Consider the following 27,452-nt stretch of genomic DNA (forward strand, 5'->3'; position numbering starts at 1 on the left):
TGTGTGTGTGTGTGTGTGTGTGTGTGTGTGTGTGTGTGTGTGTGTGTCTGTCTGTCTGTCTGTGTTCCCCATGGAAGCCAGAGAAGAGCACTAGCTCCCTCAGAGCTGGGGTCTTTGTGAGCCACTTGGGTGCTGAGATCGAAACTGCAGTCGCCATACCCAAGCAGCAACTGTGCATAACTGCCAGGTCACCTCCCCAGCCCCACGCCATCCCTTTCTGAATGAACGGAACTTTGCATCTGCAGACACTATCTGAAGTTACTCACCCGTACCAACTCACCCTAAGACACGCTTTGCTCTCTGACTACGTGATAGGGTCTCTTGGAGAAGTAACGCCTGTGCTGCAAGGCCAGAAACTCCAAAGTGACTAACTCAAAGGGGAAATTCAAGGGAGAACCTATCTAAAAGATGGTGCCAGGCTGGGGAACTGACTCAGTGGTTAGGAGCACAGGCTGCTCTTCCAGAGCTCCTGGTTTCTGCCAGCTCAGAACCAACTGTTACTCCAGGTCCACGGGATACGCTGCCCTCTACTGGCCGCTGTGGGCACTGCATGTACATGGATGGCTACATACATGCATACATACATATACAAATACATAAATACATAAAATGCCCCAAGTCCTAGGGAGGCAAAGAGCGATATAACATGCAGATCCCATGCTGGTCTTGTTCTGCTCAGCATTTTTCATCTCATCCTCTCCATGCAAATGTTATCAACGTCATACTTAGGGTACAAGCTTTTTTCACATCGATTCCAGGAAGCCCAACATTCTATCCGCCTCAGGAGGGTCCCAGGCATTACCTTCCTTTTCTGCCTGCTGAGTCAGCATACGCAAAGCATCCTCTGCTTTAGGACTCCCCACTGAAGACAGGGCATAGGTTACAAGCGCTAAGGTATAATTGTCCGAAATTCCTCTGCTGAGTTCAGACTCCAAAAACTTGACAGAGTCTTGTACATTGACATTAGGCTTAGAAGAAAAAAAAACATACATATTTCATTACTTCTCCACATGTAAATGAAAAGCACATTGAAACATCCACTCAAAAAAAAATTATTTCAGACCTGTTAAGTGTCTGACCTCAGTGTAGGCAATGGGAATCAACAATGTTCATTGACACTGAAGTATCTGCTATGTGATCTGAAAATAACAGTATGCTCAGTTGCTATAACTAAATAGACACTATTCTTTTAAAAAAAGTAAAATAGTAATAATAATAACTCGTGTAACATCTTATCCTGCTGAGTGTTTTAAGTCCAAGTGGCAAAAGAAAATAAAGCATCAGAAATATACTTCATACATAACCCTAGGAATTGAATCTTTAAACTGAGAAAAAAAAAACAGTTGCCTTGCACAGGCCTACCACTAACCTGAGAAAATAGAGTTTAATAAAGAGAATGGCTACTGATGTTGAGAAATAGGGTTCAATAAACAATAAGGCATCAAACAGCCAGAGAGCTCTATGGCAACATTAAGACCATTTTACCTCTCCACACGTATCCATTCTCATCCACACACCCACACCCCCTTCCACAGGAGTTCAGAGGTAAGTAGTATTCACTAAATTAATGGACACCGCAATTCCTCCCTAAAAGATTAAAGATCTTAAAAACAAACAAACAAAACCCTTCAAAATGACTGAGGACATAAATTAGCAGGGTGCTTTCCTCTTATAAGCCACACCCTGAGCTCAATCCTTAGCAAAGTTTAAAAAAAAAAAAACAAAAAATTTCACCTCGACTTACTAGGACACAGTCCCAAACTTTAAAGTACATGCTTCCTCCTAACAATGAAACATTACTGACTTCCGTTCCCAGTAAAAAGCACAACACATATGTTAAAAAGTCTTGCAGAGTCCCATAAGAGTGAGTTATTATTTTTCTTCAAATTTTGGAACTTGTTCCCAAATGTCCCAAATGCAAAGCCCAGGGCTATCCAAGTGCAGATTTCAAATACAACGTAAAACTATGTACTTTCTGTATTTGACCCATCAAGACCCACTTTCCTTCTATTTTCTGAAGAAGAAAAAAAACAAAACAACAACAAAAAAGCAGTACCTGATACCTTCTGTAGCCCAGGAAAGAAGTCACAATGTAGGCTGTAAGTGTCACTGGGCTTTGATTGCCACCTTGAAGTTCACTGTGGATCACTCGTCCTGGCTCCCAGAATTCACCATTGGATTTCTGATGTGCTTTGAGCCAAGCATATGTTCTTTGTAACACATTCTGATCAATATCGATATAGGAATCAGCTTCCAGAAAACACTTTAAAACAAATGCTGACAGCCTTGGAAAAAAAGAAAGGAAAAAAGCACATATCCATGTAAGTCTCGGGGCTCACGCTGAGCACGTGAAACAAAACACGGTTTCCCCCTCAGAAAATTCCCCAGGCGTAAAACAAAAGGGAAGACAGCAAAAAAAAAACTACATGTAAAACTTGTCTTAGCTGGTGAACCTGGTTCTCCTAGAGTTTGGCTAAGGAATGAAGATCAATTCACAAAATGTCACGTTTGCAAATGAACTAAGGAATCATATAATTGTTACTTAGAAATAATCTTATAGGGCTGGAGAGGTGACGTTTGCAGAGGACCCAAGTTCAAATCCCAGCACTCACATGATGGCTCACAGCCATCCCTGGTTCCAATTCTAAGGAGGAAACAAATAAATCCAAAACAGAAATAATATTGTCCCAGTATCTTACAAGTTGAAAATCCAACCTTCCATAATGGTTAAACTGCCCAGTGGTACACACCTCTAACTGTTCTTGGAATGCACCAAAAAAAAAAAAACAAAAAAAAATAAATAAAAAAAACAAAAAAAAAAAAAAAAAAAACACCAACACAACCTTCACACATGTCAGCCCACAGCTTTGTATAAGCATCTGGAGTTTACAAGCAAAGTTCAGTACTTAGATGATAGAAATGAGTAGTTTTCAGTCCTATATAACTGTAGCCTTAAGGTCAACACTGCTTGATGACCCACCCACCAAAATCTAGGAAAGGGATGTATGTGTGTGTGTGTGTGTGTGTGTGTGTGTGTGTGTGTGTGTGTGAACTTGTGTGTACTTGTGTGTGTGTTTGCACGTTCATGTGTGTATGTGTGGGGCATGTATGTACCTGTGTAGAAGCCCAAGGTAAATGTTGTATGTCTCCTCAGCTTTTTTCTTTCGCTCTTACCTTTATTTTTTGAGACAGTATATCTCACTGAGCCTGTAGTTTACCAGGTGTGCCAAGCTGGATGGCCAATGAACATCAGAGACCTGCTTGTGTCACAAGCCCTCCTACCCAAAGCCTGGGGTAACAGGCACATGTCACCATGCTCACTTTTTACATGGACTATGGATTACAAACTCAGTTCTCATGCTTGCATGGCAGGTGCTGTGCTAAGCGTACCTTCTCCCCAGCCCTAGGAATGGTTTGTAAAAAGAGGGAAAAAAAGAATAAAGATAAGGAAGAAAAATAAGCGAAGAGAGAAGAAAGATAGATAGATAGATAGATAGATAGATAGATAGATAGATAGATAGATAGATATTAAGGAAAAGAAAGAAAAGTGGAAAGCGAAAGGGAAGAGATTATACAACAAGAACCTCTCTCATGGCAAAAATGTCTAGTATTTATTTACTGGGTTACACTTCAGAGAACCATGATACATTTGTGGGGAGAGGTATAAAGGTAAGACAGGGTCTCAGTATGCAACCCAAGCTGGCCTCAGGCCTCCTAGCTCCACATCCAAAGTGTTGGGATTACATGCATGAGCCACTACGCCCAGGAAGAACAGTAGTGAAGAACAAAGAATAGAAACCTATTTGCAGACTGACACCCTGACTCCTGACAGAGACAATCCAAAGCGCTATGTCTCATCAGAGCTGAGCATTGTGAACACACTCAGTAGCTAACGCTCCACTGTAGGCAGCCAGAGGAGATCTCCCTGAGTCCTGAAGGGGAGCAGAACAAGGGATGAGGTTAACTGTCCCAAATCAACCATGGGGACTCCATGCAGGAGGACACTGCATATTCATTATTCAATCTCGTTATTGTTTACTTTTCAAGAAACATGTCCTTAAAGAAATCACACATACTGTTTTAATAAAGCTCTTGTACTAATAAATCAGATTATGGCAAGAACGATGTCACAGTAGCATTTTTCTTCTTGTCATCTGTACCGCCATCTTAAAGGATATTTGTTGTAGCTTTCCCCTCAAAAAGAAAAGAGGGGTTGTATTTTTTTTCCTTTTCTAAATAGAAAGCACTTGATTTGCAAATGCTTTAGAACTGTTTTTGTTGTTGTTGTTGTTTATGAGATGCCCTCTATGAAAGGCATGCTTTGTGTCTCGCAGCTGCAGTGTCCACACAGATAAGAAATGTCTGGCAGCCCCACAGCCACTGTAGCCTAATAAACACTTGTCCCATGGTACAAAATTGTTCAATTAGAAAAGAAATCACTCACCAAGTGCTCCCAGAAGGGTCGCTATTCCCGAAGGCACTGAAGGAGCCATCTTCCCTCTGATAGAGAAGCTCCCTTTGGTAACCTGAAGACACAAAAATCCATGTGTAATCAGTCCACCTGCTATGCCTTCGTGTGGGTGACATTGGCTGACAGGGAAAATGAGAAGTGATAGCAAAGACACTTCTGCTCATCTGGAGGCAGGCAAAGCCAAGGCCGAGCCTCACTTACTCCTAGAATTCAACGGAAGGGTCTCGATGCTTAGCTATCTAAGACTGTCTGCTATCTCAGGAAAACACTGCCCATCTTTATCATAACTACAGTTTAAGGCCAAACAATAAAACCAACTGGTCTGCTTTGATATCAGTTCCACACTTCAAACTTACACACAAGCACACACACAAGCACACAGATGACATATTACTACGTAAGTAAATTAGGGGTGCTGTGGAGACAGTTCAGTCATAAAGTGCTCCACACAAGCATGATGACCCGAGTTCAGACCCCAATCACCTACCCAGAAAGCTGAGCACAGAGGGATGCATACACCTGTAACTCCAGGAGTGGGGGTGCGGACACTGGAGAACACCTGGGATTAGATGCATACACCTGTAACTCCAGGAATGGGGGTGCGGACACCTGGGATTTGCTGGTCAGTCAGCAAGCTTCTGGCTCAGTGAGAAACCCAGTCTCAAAAAGATACAAGGTGGAGATATAACTAAGAAAGACACCTGAGGTCAGCCTAGGGACTCCACATGTGAATACGTGTGCCCGCGTATACAGCATATGTACACAAATACATAACACACAAAAAAGTATATTAGGGTGAAGTTAATGAATTTGCTTTAATGAAAACAGAAGCTACATACTTGCAAATAAATGATTCCCAAACAAAGAGAAATTGATTCATTTTTGCAAAGCCATGCAAAGAGTTCCAAGTCCCATGTTTAAAATCGTGTGACAAGCTCGTGGGACTCACTGAACACTCTACCTCTTCTGGGAAGACCCGAGCTTTTTTCCTTTGGCTTTTCCACTAGAAACCCTGCATCTGAGAGCTTCTGGATTAATGTATAAGACAGAACACTGTTTTTCAGAGTGATATTTGAGACTGATAGTAAAAAGAATATATATATATATTTTTTTTTAAGAAGGGAACATTGGATTATAATCTTTATGTTTATACCTAAAACATTACTGTTGAGTAGTTCAATAGCAATCTTGGTTTTGTATTCATTATGTACGAAGAACTGTGAGAGCTCCTTATCAGTATTAACATGGGTGAGTCTAATAACCCTAAGATGTGATGTCATTATTAGCTTTTTTAATAAGATACTATAAAATGGGTCAGAGCTGAGATAAAGGCATGAGGTTAGCATTTATGGAAACTACCTAGGCAGATGTCCTCCAACATCACCCATCAGTGAAAAAAACTAGCCTCATTCCTTCACTGAGGGCAGCCGATCCAGAGGAAAACTGGAGGTTTTCCTGCAGCACCTTTAGCTGTGTTACTAACATGTATTAGTCCATGTCAAAGTGGATTAGTAAAACAGACCCCAGACCTCCAGCTCTGCTCCCGGGGAACAAAAAAGGAAAGAAGAGGAGCCTGGGATAAGAGCTGGTTTGACTCTCTGTGGGAATCTCTGTTGAGACCCCCTTTCTCATTCTATGCTGACCATGAATGCTTAGAGAACCTTTGGCTGCTTGTCCTCCAAGCTCCTGCCCACTTCAGGCCTAATTTCTACTCAATTAGTAGAAAAGGATACTGATGGCACGGCAGTGACGTTTATTGTTAGCATAAACAATCTTCATTCTTCTGTAGTTACCTAAGTTGGAGATTTTTCATCATGATAGATAAGCCAGTCAAAAGCTTGGTTTTCTTCAAAAGTTTACAAAGAAATAAGAACATCACTTTCAAGCTCAATGTTATACATATGGCTCTCTGGTTTGTAAAATAATAATATAGTCAGAATTATCAGACATCTCTGAAAATTAAAATGCAGAAGTCATGAACCTGTTGGCATAACAACCAATAAACTGCCATTTACAATCCAGATAAGATGCAAACTTTTCTGGGTCATGAGTTAGTTCTCTGAACTAACTGTGAACGTAAAGTAGTCACAGTTCATCAAATTAAAGATGAAAGTACTGCTTACAGAAACAAAAACCAAAACAAACAAAACAGAACAGAAAAGCAGAGCTGGGGATATAGCTCAGCAGTACAGCACCTTCCCAGGGTTCAGTTCTAAGAGAAGGTGGAGACTGTGTTGACAGAGGAAAACATATCCTCAACTAGACTCAGTCTGATTCTCACATGGAAAAGAAACTTCAGGCATTGTAATTTAAATGTGTAAAGAAAAGAATCATCCAGATGATTAAACAGATAAGGGCACTGGCTGCCAAGCCTGAAGACCTGAGTTCAATTCCCATGTAGGTATCTACATGGGAAAGACCAGAATCAGGTCCCAAAAGTTGTCCTATGACCTCTATACACATATGCTACCACACCTACATACACAAAATACAAATAAATAAAATGTAATTTTAAAAAGCTCTAAATGTCCATCCTGAGTGAGGTAACCCAGACCCAGTACAGACTCACTTATAAGCAGATATCAGCCATACAGGATAACCATACTACAACCCACAGACCTAACGAAGCTAAGTCACATAGAGGACCCTAGGGAGGATGCTTCATTCTCATTCAGAAGGACAAATAGAAAAAATACCGGGCATGGCTGAAAAGATGGAAGAGGACAGGAACCTTCCATAGATGACCTCTAAAAAACTCCACCCAGCAGAGGATCAAAGCAGAGGCTGAGACTCACACTCTGCTTTGGGCAGAGTGCAGGGAGCCTTTTGGAAGAGTTGGGGATAGAAGGACCCAGAGAGGACAGGAGCTCCACAAGAAGAACAGAGCCAACAAATCTGGGCCCAGGGGTCTGGTGGAGACTGATGCACCAACCAAGCACCATGCATGGAGAGGACCCAGGCTCCCTGCTCAGATGTAGCCAATAGGCAGCTCAGTGTCCTTGTGGATCACCTAGTAAGGGGCGCAGGGGCTATCTCTGACATGGACTCTAACTCAGAAAAATAAAATAAAACTGAATTTCTGGATAACATGCTAAAAAAAAATATCTAAATGTCTGAAGGAAATCAGCAGTTTAACCCTTCAATTATCAGGATTTCCAGTAATTGTCAGAAATGCTTTCTTTTTACAGTTCTTTTCTTGACAGAAAAAAAAAATGTATTTCATTCAGTGATGGAGCTATTGGTTACGGGACACCTGGGCCACCAAGACTTAAGTAAGACACTGCGCTCTTCCTACGTGACATTTAAATAATCACAACTCACACCAAAGCTACACTAATGTCTTTAAAAACAAAAACTACACTATATTTAACAAGACTTAGAAAAGGCAGTCTCTGACATGAGACGCTGATGTGACACTGAAGAGTGACGTCAGGAAACATTCACCTTCTCCTTCAGATGGAATCTGGTTGGGCAAGCCAGAAACACGGATCGCACTTCCTAGCTGTTAAGAATGGGCCGGGGCTGGGTAGAACGGTCAGTGCGCTGTGGAAGTGGGTCAGAACACTCCTGGACCTGACCTCATGCTAAAAGGATGAACGCAAAAGCCCAAGAAGTTTACGTTGATCGTCCGGGCGCCCACTCCGCACTCACTGAAGTGCCCACGTGATATGGTGAGGAAGGGATCCGACAGAGAACCCACCCGAAGTATTAATACAGATGACGATCGAGGTGGTTTTAAATAATGTTAAGTGGAGAACAGAAAATGAAGCCATACCAATGCAATGGTACGATCTTAAGAAAGCCAAGACGAGTGCCCAAAATGACAGTCTGGGGTTCTTGATTGGGCCTGTTCCCTCTGCCAATTAAAGAATTAAATAGTGGGGGAAACCTGAAGCATGACAGGTAGCAGCAGAGAAATCTCAAACACCACCGACAGAAATCAAAAGCTGAAGAAAGTTGTTTATGGGGGATGAGGCACGCAGAAAAAAAGACCCTCTGCAGAACAGAGTGGGTTACTCAGAAAGCTGAAAGATCCAGTCCCAAGGGCTGGAGATTTTTAAGCGTCTAAGCTTTCTTTTTTTCTCTTAATTTAGGGTTAATCGGTTTGAAGAAAGATAGGATAGATGACTGGCCCAGAGACGTTGCGTGGCGCGTCCTGCCGGTAGGAGACAAAAGCCTTCAACGCCTTTGTTTTAAGAAGCCAGGTTTTTGCCTCAAGTCAGGACGGTGAGGTAGAATCTTGGAAATTTGTCCTTTGTTACCTAGCCATACCTTTCTCCCTATCTGTATACTTAACAGGGAGTCTAATTCCTAGTGTCTCAAAGCCATGTAAGCACAGCTTTTATTTAATTTTGTAGGTGGGAAACTGAGGCTCTGAGAGGCTGAGCAAATGGACTCAAGATAGAGCCCATGGCTGGTGCCTTAATGACTACTCTCCCCTTTCTCCCATGACAGCAAGAAAGGTCACCATGTTGTACACTTGGAAGACTATCTGTGCCTCGGAGACCTAAGATTTCTCTCCATCTGGTCAATGTGCATTTCTAGCAACCACTAAGCGTCAGGAGAGACAGCCCCAGAGGGCTACTTGAAACCTTTTTGTTTCCAGGATGGGGATCAAACCCAGGGCCTCACTCATGCTGGGCAAAAACAGAACCCATGAGCTACATCCCCAGCTGGCTTTGAAAAACTGCTTTGACAACAACCGGGCCAAAACTGATGTGTGTCACAGTGCTGCCTTTGGGGAAGCAAGAGCTGGGGTTTGAGCTGCGGTAACCCTGAGCAAAACGTCACAGGATGAGCCAAGTCACCTCCAAGGGATGTGCTGGCTCTTCAAGTGGCTCAGGCCATCCAAAATAGAATTTAAAGGGCTGGGACAACAGCCCCGCAGCTAAGAGCATTTGCTGCTCTTGCAGAGAAACCAGATTTAGTTCATAACGCCACCTGGTAAATTACAAACATCTGTAACTCTAGTTCTAGGAGATCTGATGACATTTGGCCTCTGCAGGCACCAAGACACACGTGTGATGCACAGACATGCGTGTGTACAAAACATTCACATGCAGACATTCATTAAATGTAAAAGAAATATATTTGATTAGCAACGGATACATATCAAGTTATAAATGGTAATGTAATCTGCATTCATTTTCCAGCTGAAACCAGATAAACTAATAAATCTCAGGACAAACTGGGATCTTGTTTTCAAAAGGTACAGTGTTAAATTTTAACACCCCCCTGTATTTGTTTTCATTCACCTCCTTACTATGACTGTCAAACCAAGATGTGAAGATCAACATGCCACTTTGCCACAGACAGCGCGTGAGGCCCCTTCTTATAGCTAATTATAATAGAATTTTCAGAAAATAACAGTGCCTGTGTGTAAACCTTTAACAGATAAATGATCTCTAAACGGGTTTAAATGATGGCATTTTTAAATCAGTATCTCTCTATGAAAAGCAGCAACTGCTAGATCTCTGAGAACTTGCGGGGTCGGGACTTATCAGCTCCTAGGTCGAAGAGCCAGCCGGAAGGTCAGCATCACTGTGCTCCTGGTGAGAGGAAAATTAGACCCTATCCCCTCCTCACGTGAGCCTGGATCCCAAGGCCTGGTGGCCTCTGCCTCTCCTTCCCTCTCACTGCCTCACTCCTTGTATAACTCTAGGGTCCTGCTCTGCTGCACCTGGACTGGTACCTTACAGCTCACACTGATGTGATCTGACCGGGCAGATTCCAACCATTACTGTTCCTGTCCCAAGCAGCACTCTGTGTTTCTCCCCTAGTGCCTTATCCGAACCCCCACTGAGACAGTCTACCTACTCAAGTATCTTGGTCCAACTCTGGGTCCTCATCTTTCTAACCTATTGCTTCTTTCTAAAAATCCAAGAACACTGCACACTGGACATCCTGTGGGTTCGTGGAATCTACAGCTCATCTCCTGAGGTTTCCATGCCTTATTTACCCTTCCTGTGCCTCAACTCCCTCACCTATAATATGGAGATAGTAGTGCACCTATCATGGTTTTTTTTTTGTGTGTGTGTGTGTGAGAATGAAACACATAAAGATTTTCAACAGGATTAGCTATCCTTTCTCTTATCACAGAAGATGTAGTTTGGGATAAAAAGTTTTCTGTATAATGAGAGATGCTAAAATGAAGGTTCATATCAAAACAGTCACATTACTTGAGCTTGACAATCGGTGGGAACATGGACATAGGGCAAGTGGTGTGCTTTTTTTCTTTGCATTGAACCCATTCATCTAAGAAGAGGAGGAGAAGAAGGATGAGGGGAAGGTGAGGAAGGCAGAAGAGGAAGGAGAAAAGTAACCACAGACAGAGACACACACATGACTATCATGAACTACACATTCCCAGATTGTGCTTAGTAAGCACTTCCCTGTCATTTGTATAAATCCTTCCCATCTTCATGAGTTTCCTACACAGTGTATATCATACTCTTTGCTTGCCTTCAGGCAAAAGCAAACTAAGACTGTTATTTGGGGTTGACTTTGCAGTATTTCATAAACTCAAAATTCACATTGTTATTATTATCAGAAACAGCTCACCGAAGAATGGATAAAGAAACTGTGGTACACTTACACAGTGGAATACTTCTCAGCCATTAAAAACAAGGGAATCATGAAATCTGCAGGCAAATGGATGGAACTAGAAAAGATCATCCTGAATGTGGTAACCCAGACCCAGACAGACACACATGGTATATACTCATAAGCGGATTTTAGTCATAGAGTACAGGATAGACGTACTGCAAAGCTCACATCCCAAAAAGATACGTCCGATGGGCATCTTAGGCTTCATGTCAGCCCACTAGTAAAGGGGGTGGGGGTAGCTCTGACATGGACTATGTTGCCTGCTTTCTGATCACTTCCTCTTGGTGGGACGGCCCTACCAGGCCACAGGGGAGGAAGATGAACTCCGTCCTCATGTGAATAAATGAGCTGGGGTGTCTGGGTAGGGGTCTCTCCTATGCTCAAAAATAGGGGGATGCAGAAAGGAGATTGGGACTGGGAAGAGAGGTAAGAAGGGCCTATGACTGAGATGTAAATTGAATTAATAAAAAAAAAAAAATGAAGCCAGGAGGACATGTTGGGGGATACTAGGGGAATTGGAGAAGGAAATGTGAAATGCTATGATCATATTTCATAGTATACATCTATGGAATTCCCAAGAATAAAAACAAATTATACTTTAAGAAAAGAAGAAGAAGAAACTTCTCTAGCCACGGATGCTGAGGGCAAGGACTCTGAACACAAATGTTGGGTCCGAACCCCTGATTTGCCACTAGCTTGTCACATGGCCCTGGACAAGCTATTTAATAACTTCCCCGTGTCTCAGCTCCCTTCAGCTAACAGATGGCGAGTGCTTGGAACACTGCCTGCGGCACGGGCAGCACACAGCTGTGTTAGGGTTGCCGTGAGTGGATCAGCACCAAAGCTGAGCACTTCCCACGGCTCAGAGCGCCACATCTGCCACCTCCAGAGGTGCAAGCATCCGTTCATGCACACCGTTCTGTGACTATAAGGAGTTTCTAGTTAGCAGCAGTTAGGGATCAGTTTGGCTTTAGGAAGGCAACTGACACCTCCCCACGGCCACTCATCCCACCAGTCATGGACAGACACAACGTCCACCCATTCCCAAACATGGCCTAGGGAGATCCTGATCTGTAAAGAAATACAAACAAGTTTTTAACAAGTAAAGGCAGGCATTAACGCTTACCTTGCCTCATATATGAAAGGGCCTTCTCTTTTAAATTATCAGTCAGCTTCTTCTGTTTCGTCAGATAATCCAAAATGTAAATATTTGGGGCGAAGTTTATCATGTTCTGTTCACCGCAACCATAAGGCATCCGTATCAAGGAGGCCAAGCCATTGATGGAAGGACCAAGGATATCTCCTGAAAGCACAAAACATTTGGTTCAATGGCTAGTGCTCACTCGTTCTCACATGCTGGCGGCAGGTAGTCTCAAGCTCAGTGTATGTGTTTGTCACAGAAGCAAGTGGGACAGAGCAGAAAGCCAATCACAAGAGCACTGTGGATTATGTGATGAGTCAGGATGCTTCTGCCTAAATAATGATAGGGTATAAACTAAGTGTTCCTTTAAATCAAAATGTCAAAGAGATATCGGGATTAAACATCAGGACATTTAATTCTTCAGAAGGAGACTCGGGTGCATTGGAAAAAAGCTGTGTTTAACTCAAAAGCATTTTAGGTTACTGGAAGGGAACTAGAAGGAAGTGACATTCCTACTGTAATTACTAGAATCTGGCATGGAAAACTATTCTAGGCAAGGGTTCTCAAGCCCTGCTTACCAGATTCTCTGGTGGAAAGTTTTCAAACTACACTTAACCTAACCATAGTCTAAGAAATTCTACTTTGGTAGGTTTAGAGAAAAACCCCAACATTTGTGTTTTTAAGTGTATTATGTAAGTTGAGGATCCTCGGCAGTGGCCCAGAGGTAGAGTCCAGGAACTCTTTCCTAGAAGACACGGCTCCCTCTAGCCACAGTGGGTGTGGTCTTACTACTCACAGTGTATCTGTACACCATCAGAAAAATCAAAGCTTCCAGCCAGGCTTGGTGATGCATACCCATAATCCCTGCAAAAATGCTGAGCTTCACGGATACGGATTTCAAGGCCAGCCTGGGCTACATACCAAGACCTTCTCTCATAAAACAAAAAGACAATGACATAGTTCATGGGTAAAGTACTTACCTAGCCCTAGTGCAAAGCCCAATGTTTCATCTTGGGAAGAAGAGAGAAAGATAAAGGGAGAGAGGAAGGAGGAGAGGGAAGGAAGAAGGAAGAAAGGAAGGAGGGAGGGAGGAAAGGAAGGAAGGAAAGAAGAAGGGCAAGATCAGCTTCACCCCAGACATACTAAATCAGAACTTCATGTTAAGTGAGACCACCACACACACATGCATGCTCCATGCTGAAAAGTGCTGATCTAAATTCCAGCCCTTGACGCCTTTCACAATCTCTTCCCATTGGGGCTAAGTAAGAAAACACAGCTATAAGTAGATGAAAAATATATTATCGAATGCAAATCAGCCAGTATGTGGCGACACACACTACTCTTACCAACTGCTGTGATCTGGACTCTTTCGCTGCCATTGACTGTATCATGAGGAAATGAGAAATTCAATGTTTTCTGGATAGTTTGTACTTTGTTGTCAGTCAGATCCAGTAAGATGGATTGTGAATATGACTTTTCTATCCCTTCAGCCTGTGGGAAAAGGAACACAGCACAGCATCTGCTTATCTGCTAACAGAGAACTGCGTGCAGATATGAAGACAAATATCTAGTCTGCTACAGACAAAGCTGCTCAGTACCTACCAACCTACCTACCTACCACCTACCATATCCTGATTCTGACTTCAAACATGTTCGGCGTTTACTTTCTAGCTAAGAAGAAAGCATTTCATGGAACTGGAATGGGAATGGGAATGACAAGGGGGAAAGGTGAAAACATGACAGAGAAAACCTTAGGGGAATAGATTCATCTGTTGTTATCCAAACAGAATCGCTAAGTACCTCAACTGAAATCACTAACTAGACAGAGATTGAAATCCAAGGCAATTCCGTCCCAGAACAAGAGTGGTCATCACTGTGCTGAGCTGTGTTTTTATAAACAATGTCCTCTCAAAATAACAGTCTACAAAATCTACTTTGAGAAGTTCCAAAATGCCCTACTCTATGTTATCAACCTGACCATGATCCAACAGGATCCCAATGTAACACAGTTTGTGAGTGTAAATGACTACTTAAAAATAATTGATCTTCATAATAGTCATGCTTCTGCTCAAATTTAAAGAGGGAAATGGCAATATTTTTATAACATGTGTATTACATTTTTACACACAGATGAGACAACAACTAGGCATTAGCAGGTGAGTGGAGAAGAGGGCATTTTAGGATTACTGACAAATTCGACACAAGCGCCATCTCCTGTTTGTTTTTCAGTTCCAATTCTGTTTCCATTGTAACCATCTAAACCCCAAATATTTACCTTTACTAAAACTGTCTGGGTGACAGTGTCAGAAGCAGCATGTGAGGCAGCTTTCACCGTGAAGGGAATTTCTCCCAAGCTTCTTGGCTTGATAGGGAAATGCAGAGTAATCCCATCCTCGCTGGGAACTACAATAGTCTGCCGGTATATGGTATCATTGATGTCACTTGAAGACATTAGAATGTCAAAGCTGTCACTTTCCTCGATGAGTACTATGACCTGGGAGGAAAAAAAAATGAAACCCGAAAGTTTTCTATAAAATAATAATATTAATAATAATAAAATGGTCTCTGTAAATTCTATCGCTATTTTAAGTGCTGTTACAAGTATGAGACTCAGAACCAGAAAAAAAAAAATAGGACAAAGATGAGGCCAAGAAGGGGAAAACTTGAAAAGGAAATCAGAGAAAACAGGTTTATTATATGCATACCTCTTCTATCTCAAGATATATCTGGGGAAAAGCATTTTTTTGTCTTCATTTACAGTCCTTCCACTAATCTTTCTCATTACACAAAGCCATTGAGTAGTAGGACTGTACAAAAAGGTCACTTCAAATATCAGTTTCACCACCTCCTGACTTCACTGTGACATCTTAGGAGACACAGGTCCCATTAGAGAAGCATGAGACAAACAGGTTAAAATACTGTTTTTATCTACTGAGAGTCTCTGCAAAAATTTATTCCGTGAAAATTATGGTTAATAAATTAGTTCTGAAGCATATCATATTTACAAACTTTTATTAAAATGCCAAAGTATCTACTCTCCTTAAGTAGTATTCTTCCAGGCTTGAGCTTTTTGCAGTGCAGTTTAGTTTAGTTTAGTTTAGTTTAGTTTAGTTTAGTTTAGTTTAGTTTAGTTTAGTTTAGTTTAGTTGTTTAGTTTAGTCTAGTTTTGTTTCAATTAATTTAGCTTTGTTTTGTTCTGTTTTGCTTTGCTTTGTCTTATTATGTAGTCCTGGCATGCCTGAAAATTGCTATGGAGACCAGAGCTATGCCTGCCTCTGCCTCTGCCCCTCTGCCCCTCTCTGACCCTCTGTCCCTCTCTGACCCTCTGCCTCTCTGCCCCTCTGCCCCTCTGCCTCTCTGCCTCTCTGCCTCTGACTCCAAGTGCTGGGATTAAAGATGCACATTACTGTTCCCAGAGGTGTGGGGGGGGGGGTTAGAGCAGGAGTTCATAACCTGTGGGCCCCAACCTCTTTGAGAATCACACAGTCTTTTCACAGAGGTCAACTAAGACCACCTACATATCAGATATTTACCTTACGGTTCATAAAAGCAAAGTTACATTTATAAAGTAGCAATGAAAAGAATTCATGGTTGGGGGCACCACAACATGAGGAACTGTATTTAGGGGTCACAGCATGGGGAAAGTTGAGAACCACTTGTTTAGAGCTCCCTTAGCTGGCTTGGAACTCATCATGTCCATCAGGCTAGCCTCAAACTTGCAACAATCCCCTCTGCCCCTGCCTCCCAAGGACTGTGTGTCCCACCACAATCAGCATGGACCTCACATTTCACAAAGTATTTTCCAAATTATTTCCTCACAATAATTTGTTCACATGATAATAATGATTCTCATAAGATAGTTAGAGAAACTGCAATCACCTTATTAAGTTATCTGCTAGTGAGCAGTAAACTCAATATTAGGGTGTCTGGTTGGATCTTGTCAGTAACACAGTCACATTCTGACCACACTGAAAAGCAGTTAACAAACAAAACAATGGCGCTAAAAGCATACCTAGCTCAGTGGCTGACTTGTGCCTATTTAATCTCCAACACCAAGAAAAAGTAAGTAAAAATTCTGATCTACTCTGCAGATGTATACACTCCAAGAAATTATAGCATTTCATAAAATAAAGTTATCAGCCTCTGCCTACTTACTTTAGGGAGGAAAACTAAACCATTTGGCTAATGCAACTCTAAATGCAACACAAACAGTAGTTAAGTCCCAATCCTTGCCTTGCAGCAAACTGACTGCTTAAGGATACAGGAATATGACTCACAAAATATTTCCCTGAAAACATAATATACGGAATAACCATGGAAACTAAAAACATAACAGAGCGGGTGAGGTTCCTTGGGAAAGGAATCCTGGCTGCAACCTACCTCAGGGAGAATAAATTCTTACCAGCTGCAGTGGGTACAAAATGGTAATGAGAAGAAAAACCACATTCTAGATATGGAAGAAGGCCAGAAAGAAATGCAGGGAGGTGGAAGGAAGAAAGGCATATCCTCAAGGCCCAAAGGAAGTTCCCTGGCAAAACGGAAGGGTCTGTACTGGAAAACTAAGAGAATGTGCATATACATGCTAATGATATACCCAGATGTTAGTTAACAGAAGAAATCACTATCAGAGTGTGTAGACTTTCAGTCTCCCAGCAAAATGCAAAATGCATGGAGGAGTGTCAGATGCGTGAGTCTTCCCTATGTCGGTTAGTCAGGGAGTTGTTAGTTGTCAGTCAAAGGGGCTCAAAGGACCCCCATGTTATTGCCATTGTTTTGGTTGCCCACCAGAGGTTAAGACCTTATTGCTGAAGATACCACATACTTTAGTTATACTACTAAGGCGAATCATGCTACAACTCAACCAGAAGCTTCCCCCTTGTTGACTAGCCCTCTTAATGCCAAAATCTGCTACTTGGGCAACTTTGGGAGAATAATTATCAATGGTCTTACCTATGTGTGGATTTCGCATGCTACAACCCCAATCTGTCAGGCAAGAAATACCCACTGGCGCAATATGGAACACAGTCGTGGTGGCAAACACCTGCCTTCTGCTTACATCTAAGGCCCACTCTAGTGCTGTTCTCAGCCTCGGACAAAGCAACGAATAGAGATCCATGGCAACACTTGGACCTCAAAGGGTCCAGCCATCCTTGAGAAGCTATCAGAAGGAGAGTCATTGTCTTCATTGGTGCCACCGCTAGAATGCGATTGGTGAACCACACACATGATCATATGGATGGCCCTGGTTAAAGGCAAATTGGCCACAGTACAAAAAAAAAAGGAAGGAAGGAAGGAAGGAAGGAAGGAAGGAAGGAAGGAAGGAAGGAAAGAAAGAAGAAGGAAAGAAAAAGAAAAAGACATAGATACGGGAAGAGGAACCTACTGAGAGAAGAGGAAGAAGACTGAAAGAGGGTGAAGTTAATGTGGCTATATTATGAAATTGTCAAAGAGTAAATTACATTTCCCTTAACAGTTCAAATTACCAAGTTAAAAGGATAAAAACCAATAGGAACATATATAAGCCAAAAAAATGGTTAAGATGGTTTAAAGATGCTTAGTTATCCTGATGCTCAAGTACTTACTATGCAACCAATCAATGAGTGTAAATAATCAACAAAATCTAAACGTATTACCTTAGTGGCTTCTTTCAAATAATTGAATATGATTACTTCCAAAGCAAATTCTTCACCTCTGATAACAGAGTAGGGAAGATTCAGGTAAATGAAAAATGGTTGGAAGGCTTGCAGCTAGAAAGAACATAATGAATACATGTTTGGGTTCAGAGAAAGATGCTTCACATTATATGTAAGACCAACATCCACAGAACCTTTACAGCCGTTAACACCTGGAGGTATCTGCTTGCCGATCAGCCCTCACCCATCAACAGCTTACACCAAATTAATGGTGGCAAGCTGACCTGACTGATATTTAACATAGTAATTACTGTACTGTATTAAGGACCTAGTAAGCACATCATAAATTATTCATGCAATCATTATACCCCCATAAGGGTGCTGTGCTCCTATTTTATTTTTTTTAAATGGTGTTCCGAAGTCTCTGTAACTACTACAAGTGAGGGTGCCAGAGGCACATTCCATTCTCTCTGACACCAAAAGAAGCTGCTGCTCCCTTAGGCTATACTGACTCCACGATTTGCATCAAAAGTACTGTCCAATCAAACAGCACCTGTTTGAGACTCACACGGGGAAATGTCAGTGTGGCCAGCCCAGTAATCTTCTGCCTACATGTGTTCTCGCGTGCGTGCGCGCGCACACACGCACGCACACGCACGCACACACACACACACACACACACACACACACACACACACGTGTATGTAACCCAACTCTGAAACTGTCAAGACCTACAGGAGAGGCCACGCCCCCTCCCCTGCCTGAACTTAACTTGGTTACTTTAGGCCAGTGGTCTCAAAATAGCAGAAGTAAGTCCCTCTAGTGGGTACATTCAACCCATGTCCCTGTGGGCCACCTGATGTCACAGCCAACCGGAATGTGGCCCAATACAAAATTAAGCAGGGCGTGAGGGTAATTTGATTGCATATTTCTCGAGTGTGAACTTTGCAGAGAGCAACACCATCTCATAATGTCAAAAGGTTGGACAAGCCTGCCAGCCTTACGTGGACATTTGCAGACTGAACATTTTAGATTATCTCGGTGATTGAAGAACAGTCGTGGCACTTTGGGAAGTGAAGTTCTTCAGTAAGTAGGGTTGTCGCAAACAATGAGCAACTACTGTCTTGTTTTCCTCATGATTCTTGATGTATTTATTACGAGCATGTGGTTTGTTATTTGGGACACTGTAACATGACTAGGTGCATATGACTCTACAGATCATATAATGTAAGATGCCATGGTATCTATATAGATATTGAATATTTGCTTAGATACCCACACTATTAAAACCATCTGTTTATTGACCTGGGCTTCCACCAAAATTCCATAATAAAACCCAAAGCACTTTTATTTCTACAAATTTCACTTAGAACTAGTAAGAAGGCAACACAAAATATTTGGTATAGTGGATTTCCGGTATAATAGGAGTGATAGCTATTGGACTAAGGCCATTCATGATCCTGGTATTCCTATTAGGAACTAGGAACAAAGGGTGAGGAAATTTGAGCACAGACATGAAGCAATGTCTTCTGGGAGACCCCTTGAGAAATTGTGCTCATCTTTGAAGTAATCTGTCCATTGTAAGTTAGTCCATCAGGTCAATAGTAAACTTAATAACCCAAACAAGGGATGGAGAAATGAATCAAAGGTTAAGAACACTTTCTGCTCTTATGGAGGTCCCAGATTTGACTCCCAGCACTCACAAGTCAGCTCACAACTCCAGTTTCAGGAAACCTAACACCCTTTTCTTGCTTCCTTGGGCACCAGACACACACACAGTGCACAAACATAGATGTGGGCAAAACACTCATATACATAAAATTTTAAAATGTTACCCTTGATCTTAGTCAAAAGGCCAATTTTTCTCTATTACTACAAGCTTACAAGTAAATTATAATAAAAATGATATGCGGTTTTCTGTTTCCAGCAATGAGTAAGGAAATTTCTGCTTATAAAAGAATTCATTTCATATATAGTATTGCTTATCGACAAAGTCATGCATAACATATTAATGCTTGAATTATCTTAAATTGATCATAATATGGAACTTTTTCCTGGAGAAGGTAGTGACCAATATCTAGTAATAAAATTAAAAAATTAATTCAATATTGAAATTTTGAGAAATAATAAGTATGAGAGTAATCACTTGAGTTAGATAATTAGGAAGAAATGTCTACAAATAAGTGATAAGGCAAATTAAGGCTTACAAAATGCTGAAAAGGGCAAATTAGGCAAATCGTGACTTAAAATTTCAATGTAAGAAATTGTATAAAATATTATACTACCTAAATTTGAATATTTTAGATACACTTATGATGTATTACATGAATTATTGAATGTTATTAGCAGAGTGTGATTCATTTACCTTAATTAATGATAACTGCCTATATATATGCATTTATTATTTCCGAAAATAAGCACCATTTACAAAACATTCAATTTTACTCTAGTATTTCCTTCTGTGAATAAAAACTTTGAACACTGAGTATAACCTACAGTAAAGACAGAAAATGTGGGCCCACTAAACTGAGCCCCACTTGGTGCACACCACGCTCTTACATTATGAGTTTATACACAGGCATTCTTTTGAAGACCTCGTTTTCAAAAGAACAAGGTCTGCATTTTCTGATTTGACTAAAAGACTTCTGCCTCAAAGAATGAAATAAAAACCTGGAAGGTAAAAAGTAAAAATGTTTAAGTAATAATATTTTTAGCCTATGACCAAATCTATCAACTTAATATAACTTAGATTCAAAATTTTAACACAAGGCCAGCAGGATGGCTCAGTGGGTAAAGGTGCCCGCTGGTCTAGCCTGGCAGTCTGACTTAAATTCCCCTTCCCAGAATTCATGTAAATGTAAATCGAGAGAATAGCCTCCACAAAGTTACCCTCTGAGCCCCATGTGTGTGCTCTGGTGTGCGTGCACACACACACACACACACAATAATATAATATAATAATAATAATAATAATAATAATAATAATAATCAATAGAGAGCTGAGTGATTAAGAGCATTCGCTGCTCTTCCAGAGGACCCAGGTTCAATTACCAGCACCCACATGGCAGCTCACAGCTGTCTATAATTCCAGTCCCAGGGGATCCAACAACCTCACACAGACATATGTGTCATCATATGTAAAATGCCAATGCACAGAAATTAAAATAAATAAAGTTATAAATAATAATACCATAATAATTTTTCAAAGATGTGGACACAGATGAAGGCAAAAACGCAAAGTCACAGTAAACCATGATCAGTAAAGCAATGGATAGATAGTCAATCATTTTCTGAGCCTCACTTCATTAGAATTCTGATCCGCCCCGCCCCACCCCCGCCAGTATTCTTTCTACCTCTGCTGGAGCAGTTGTTAGCCCAAGACCCAAGTCTTCTGAGATCACAAAAGCAGAAGCCACCCAAGAAGTGATGGAATCGGGGACAGTAACTTCAAAGTCTTGGCGAACGTTGGATCTGTAGTCAAGACAAATGCAGACATTATAGAACCAAGATTTCTCACAATCTCCAATAACTCAACATAACTAACAATCATTAGAAAAGTTTTAATTTTCATATTTACATCACTTACATCTGTTTAAAATAGCTGAGCATTTCAACTTCTCAAGAGAAAGTTTGTAATATCATACTTTGCACACTCCAAAAAAAATCTTTCTACAAACTTCGTACCTTCTCAATTAACTACTATATTTTCACAAACTTTTTAAAATACTTTTTTATTTTTATTATTAGTTATATTTTATTAACTCTGTATCCCAGCTGTATCCCACTCCCTCATTGCCTCCCAATCCTACTCTTCCTCCCTCATCTCCTCCCTGCCCCTTTCCAAGTCCACTGATAGGGGAGGACCTCCTCCCCTTCCATCTGACCCTGTTTTATCAGGTATCTTCAGGACTGGCTGCAAAGTCCTCCTCTGTGGCCTAGCAGGGCTGCTCCTCCCTTGGGGGATGGAGAGGTCAAAGAGCCCACCATTGAGTTCATGTCAGAAATAGTCCCTGTTCCCCTTACTTAGGGAACCCATTTGGTTACTGAGCTACCACGGGCTACATCCGAGCAGAGGTTCTAGGTTATTTCCATACATGGTCCTTGGTTGAAGAAACAGTCTCATATAAGACCCCTGTGCCCAGATATATTTGGTCCTTGTGGAGCTCCTATCCTCTCCACGTCATACTAACTCCCCCTTCTTTCATATGATTCCCTGCACTCTGCCAAAGGTTTGTTTATGAGTCTTAGTATCTGCTTTGACACACTGCTAGGTAGAGTCTTTCAGGGGCCCTCTGGGGTAGGCTCTTGTCCTGTTACTTGTTTTCTCCTACGTCCAGTGCCCATCCAATTTGTCTTTCTAAGTAAAGATTGATCATCTTACCTCAGGTCTTCTTTCTTGTTTATCTTCTTTAGGTGTATAGATTTCATTATGTTTATCATATCTTATTTCAAGCTTTACTTAAAATATTCATCTCTTAATTTACAGATAAGTTTGTGGGTGTTTGGTTTTGTCTGGGTCCCTATCTATTCTGTTATGGGTTTTCCTCCAACAGAAACCAGGAAACTTCAAGGAAGTTTAATTCACCCATCCTATTTAAAAGCCTTTTCCTTGATGACACTTTATGGCCACCATCTGCACGTGATTCTGCCAAACACTACCGTTAGTGGGAATCACCATCATTCTAAACCCCAAACATTACAGCCAATCACCCACCCTTCTAAACCTAAACCCCTTGATCTGCTTAGTTCAGTGATACACAACATTTATGCTTAAAACACGCTGGAAAGTAGGAAAACATTATTCAAAGCATACTCTAAGCAAAACATAAATGGACAAAGACCTCTACAGATCTTTACCTCATGTGGGAGTCCAGCCAAACCCAGGTTTCTGGAAAATGCTTCCTGACGTGTGGATTGCTGACTGAAGGAAAGTCTTGAAAATCAACCAGGTTCATGTCATTTTCCTCCACAAACCGCTCAGCGTACTCTGCGGTGTCATCTGCAATAAACGATGCCAATAGTGAGGAAAGAAAAGGCACCAGAGAGAAAGAACTGCGCATGTCTCCCAGAACCCTCAACCTTGCAGCAGAATGAAGTTAAGATTTCATCTTGTTCAGCTCTCTGTTTTCTGAAGAAGAAGCCTGGACAACAGACTTTTGGTCTGATTTACCAAAACCACATGGACAATGACCTCAGAGCTAAAAATGTTTTCTCAATCTTCTCTGTTCCAACGATCAGTAACTGAAAACTTAGGGTTGCCTAATTTATTTTAATTCATTAAAATTATTATATTGTTATTAAATTATTATATCAATTTAAGTTAAGTCACATTTTAAATGCTCCTCTGATTTTTATACACTTCTTCAAAAGCTCCTTGATAGCTTTCTTCAGGCTGAGCCATTACAGTCAGTTCATTTTGCATTAAAAAGTACATATAGACTTTTGGGTCATCTAACTCTTTTTTTTTCACTCTCTGTAAGTCTAAAATTATTGCAAAATATGAGCCAGCGTGGATTTGAACACCTTTAATGCCAGCACTCAAAAAGTAGAGGCAGCGGAATCTCTGTGAATTCAAGGCCAGCCTGGTCTACACAGTAATTTTCAAGAAAGCCAATCCTATGTACAAAAACCCTGTCTCAATTTTTTTAATTTAAAATCAGAAAATAACACCATAGTGTGTAGGTACCAAGTAGGTACCTAGGCTATGAAGGTGACTAGAATGCAATCCCTTTAAAGCCTATACAAAAAATTTACTTTGTTTTATATTATGGTGTTAATGTAAGAGTCTCAGGAAAAGCAATAAAGAAAGGGTTATGTTTTTAAAAGGATAAAAATTGCAATGAACATAGAGGGGTGATAATACGGAAGGTCTGTTAAACAGAAAATACTTAAATTTACAAGGAATCTGAAAGCTGAAAAGAATTTCAGTAGAAAATAACTATTCCTTTGGCAGTGAGTTGCTGGCATTCCATTTTCTTTAACTCTTAAGATAAAGGGCATCCTGTGCAGAAAAGAAAACTGATCCAAGTACAAATCCATCTCCAGAATACGACAGTAAGTATTTGGTAACAATGGCATCGGTGAGAAGAAAGAATGAATGGGTTCAGATGTTGAATATTCAAATCATACTAACAGCTTTGAACTGCATTTTGTAAATTATGAGCACCAAGGTTTAAAATAAAGGAAAACAAAGTAACCCACGTTTTGTAATGTTAACTCTGGCATCGATATGAAAAAAAAAATGGTTTGGAAAAAAAATATTTTAGGAGGCAGTGGACAAGGAAATCAAGATTACAGCTGGCAGCCAGGCAGATATGAAAGCGTCAAAGACAGCTTTCTCTCACGTTTTCTCTCATTTTCGGATGTTAGCTTTGAATCTTCAGATGTGTATGTTTCATCTGGAATGCACACAGAGGTCAGGAAATTGGTGCAAGGGTACCGGGGGCACTTTGAAGGGGGAAGAAGCAGTGGCATAAAGGCTTAAAGGGGAAAAATGGAACGTGAAGGTTAAATCACAGTGGGGTGTGGGAAGACAAGACAGAAGAAGGATTAGGCAGATGGAGAAATTACACAAACCATCACTCAATCAAATGGAAACCTGCTACTACCTTGGAAGCTTCCTTGAAATACACACGCACGCACACATTATAACAGAGCTGAAGAGATCAGCCGTTAAGACCATTCATGGCTCTTGCAGTGGACCCTTTGGTGAGGCAACCACTCCAGTACAAAGCCACAGACCTGAGAAAAAAGACATAACATTGGGCAGGTCAGTAGAGAAGGGAGTGGATAGGAGAGGGCTTGGAGAGGGAAGATAATGGTCAAAACACATTCTCAAAGAACCTGAAATATCTTTAACTAAAAATTTTAAAACATATTTAAGAAACACATCTACTCTGCTTCTGAGTAGCATGAATTCTGAGTCAATAGCATAGAGCAGATCTTCAACAAGGTCATGGAAGAAAACACCTCCAACGTAAGGAAATATATACCCATACAGATACAAAAAGCACACAGAATACCAAAGAGAAAAGACCAGAGAAGAACATCCCCACAGCTACCATTGTTAAAACACTGAGAATATAGACTAAACAAAGAAGACTGAAAGCTGCAAGGGTAAAAACAAGGATAAAGCATCAAAAGAACAGCTAATTTCCCAGCAGAAACTTCCTAAGCCAGAAAGGCCTGGAGCAATGCATTCAATGTCCACATGATTATCTCAACAATGAAAAAAAAAAAAAAAAAAAAAAGCCCATAATAAAATCAAATGTGCCTTTCTGATAAAAGTCTTAGAGATGTAGGACTAGAGGGAACATATCTCAACATATTTGACAAAGCTGCAAAAAAAGTATATATATGTATATATATACATATATACATATATGTGTGTGTATATATATGTGTGCATATATATATATATACATATATATACACACACACATAAGAAATCATCTTCACCAAATAAAACTGGGAAACCTGGATGTTCACATGAAAAGAATGAATTAGATCCACATCTATCACCTTGCACCAAAGTTAGATCAAAGACCTAACTGTGAGACCTGAAACTGCTAGAAGAAACATAGTGTCCTATATGAAATACACGTAGGAAGACTGTCTGACTTCCTTAGGAACCTCCATCTGCCTAAGAAGGAATGCCAACAGTTGGCAAGTGGAACTGTATAAAACTGAAAATCTTCAGCATGACTGAAAAAAAAAATACAATTGGGTGAAGAGGAGGAGGCTTACAGGATAGGAGAGAACTTTTAACAGCTATACATCTGACTGAGAATCTCCAGAAAATACAAAGAACAAGACACAAAGATTCAAAATCACAATTGACCGACTCCAGGGCCTGCGACTTGAATAAAGTTTTCAAAAGAGGAAAAAAAGTCTAATAAATTCCTCAGGAAAAATGTCCATTGTCCCCAGCAATTATGGAAGTGAAAAATCAAAACAACTTTGAGATTTCATTTTATTCCAGTCAGAATGGAAGGGATATCGTGGAAAACCCTCAGCCACTGTTAGTGGGGTTGTAGACTGGTCCAGCCACTCTAGAAAGAAGTGAGGAAAAGATTGTAAGACCCAGAGGAACACGGAGTAAGACTGTGTCTTTTCTTCTAGGAATGTCAGAAGTTACTCCGTACTCTCACCAATACATCTGCCTAAACATGAGCTAAACAAGGACATGCTAATATGGACAGGGAAAGCCCAGGAGGTGCCAGCCCTACACAAAGAACTACAGGCAACTAAGAAATGCTGAGAGTAGGAGAAACAGTCTTCCCCAGGGAAGAGCACACCAATTGGTGATCCAGTACCAATGGTCAGCCCTGAAAACATATAAACACAAGTAACATTATAAAGACTTAGAAGGTTGTATTTATTTATTTAGGAATACATAAACACACACACATACATATACATAAAATGAAGAAAGTCATGAATTTTAAAGAGAACAAGGAGAGCTGTATAAGAGGGTTTGGAGGGAGGAAAGGAAAGGGAAAATTATATAATTTCAATTTTTTTATTTTTAAAAATGAACAAAACAAAAAGCTTAAACTTTAAAAAAGTTTAAGAGACAACTCTGCTCTCTGCTCTGCCCCTGGGCACCCTTCGGTACTCCTATTGCATGCTGTAACCCCATCACGGCCCTGGCACAGCCTTTTTGTGTCTTGTTCCAACCCCTTAGCCCAAGGCGGACACCCATTGCCTTTCATATGGTAGGTATAATTCATCACTATCTAAGGGATAAGATAAACGGAAAATACCAAGGCACCAAGCATGAGTGAAGCATCTTGAGCTACTTAAACAATATGCTATATGGATAGTATAGTAGTGAATAGTAGTGATCAAAAGATAATAAAGTTAGATGGACTTTCACATACTAAGGGTATCAAAACTTAAGACATAGTACTCTAGATGTAAAGGGGAATTGGTGACATTAGGGATTGCTGAAAGTGGTGCTTGATGATTTTGAACTTCAAACCATCGGCAAATCGTCTCCTCAGCGTGATCTAAAAATGGCCAAGAACATCTTGACCCCTACTGCGGCTACTTACTCCGAGACAGAACAGGAGAAAATGAATGTCCATCACTTGGGTAGCTGCCAGGAGACAAACCTATTATTGAGAGTTTAAGTCTCTCTTGTGGTGAAACAGTAGAAGACCCTCAGCCAAGGATACAATAGGTGGTGTCCTCCACTCCTTACCCTCAGCATCCTGGACAGATGCCATAATCTCTACATGCTCAAGTCCTATTCAGATAATCTACACATTCCTACACATTTTAAGTCAACTCTTTTGCACATAGCAGTCATACTGAACCAGAAAGTACCTGTCCCATTGCGGGTAATATTATACAACTAGTGAGGTATGTTGTCAGGTTTCACTTACAAACACCATCAATGTTATTCTTTACAAGGTTTGCATCCGTCATCACCCAGAGACCACACTCCTAGAGAGAAAAATTTAAAAATTAAACAAAAATAAAATAAAAATCAAAGTATAAATGTTCTCTAATCATAGAAATTCCCCACAAGCCCATCTGGCAAATGCACGTGTGTGTGTGTGTGTGTGTGTGTGTGTGTGTGTGTGTGTGTGTGTGT

The 27,452-nt window shown here is 40.8% G+C and overlaps 1 protein-coding gene across 1 annotated transcript in view; it reads right to left on the bottom strand.

Annotated features, from left to right (window-relative positions):
- Cd109 (CD109 molecule) overlaps positions 1-27,452 on the bottom strand; it is a 106,546-nt gene that overhangs the window by 22,087 nt on the left and 57,007 nt on the right. Inside the window, exons 17-26 of the mRNA XM_055602473.1 lie at positions 27,241-27,301; positions 22,709-22,850; positions 21,205-21,322; positions 17,852-17,965; positions 14,494-14,712; positions 13,565-13,709; positions 12,204-12,380; positions 4,445-4,526; positions 2,057-2,285; positions 803-968 (exon numbers count right to left, since the gene is read on the bottom strand). Of these exons, the coding sequence (XP_055458448.1) occupies positions 803-968; positions 2,057-2,285; positions 4,445-4,526; positions 12,204-12,380; positions 13,565-13,709; positions 14,494-14,712; positions 17,852-17,965; positions 21,205-21,322; positions 22,709-22,850; positions 27,241-27,301 (1,453 nt within the window). The remainder of the gene's footprint in view (positions 1-802; positions 969-2,056; positions 2,286-4,444; positions 4,527-12,203; positions 12,381-13,564; positions 13,710-14,493; positions 14,713-17,851; positions 17,966-21,204; positions 21,323-22,708; positions 22,851-27,240; positions 27,302-27,452) is intronic.

Source organism: Psammomys obesus, unplaced genomic scaffold, assembly GCF_907164565.1.
Source record: "Psammomys obesus unplaced genomic scaffold, mPsaObe1.curated_primary_1811, whole genome shotgun sequence".
NCBI classification, from domain to species: Eukaryota; Metazoa; Chordata; class Mammalia; order Rodentia; family Muridae; genus Psammomys; species Psammomys obesus.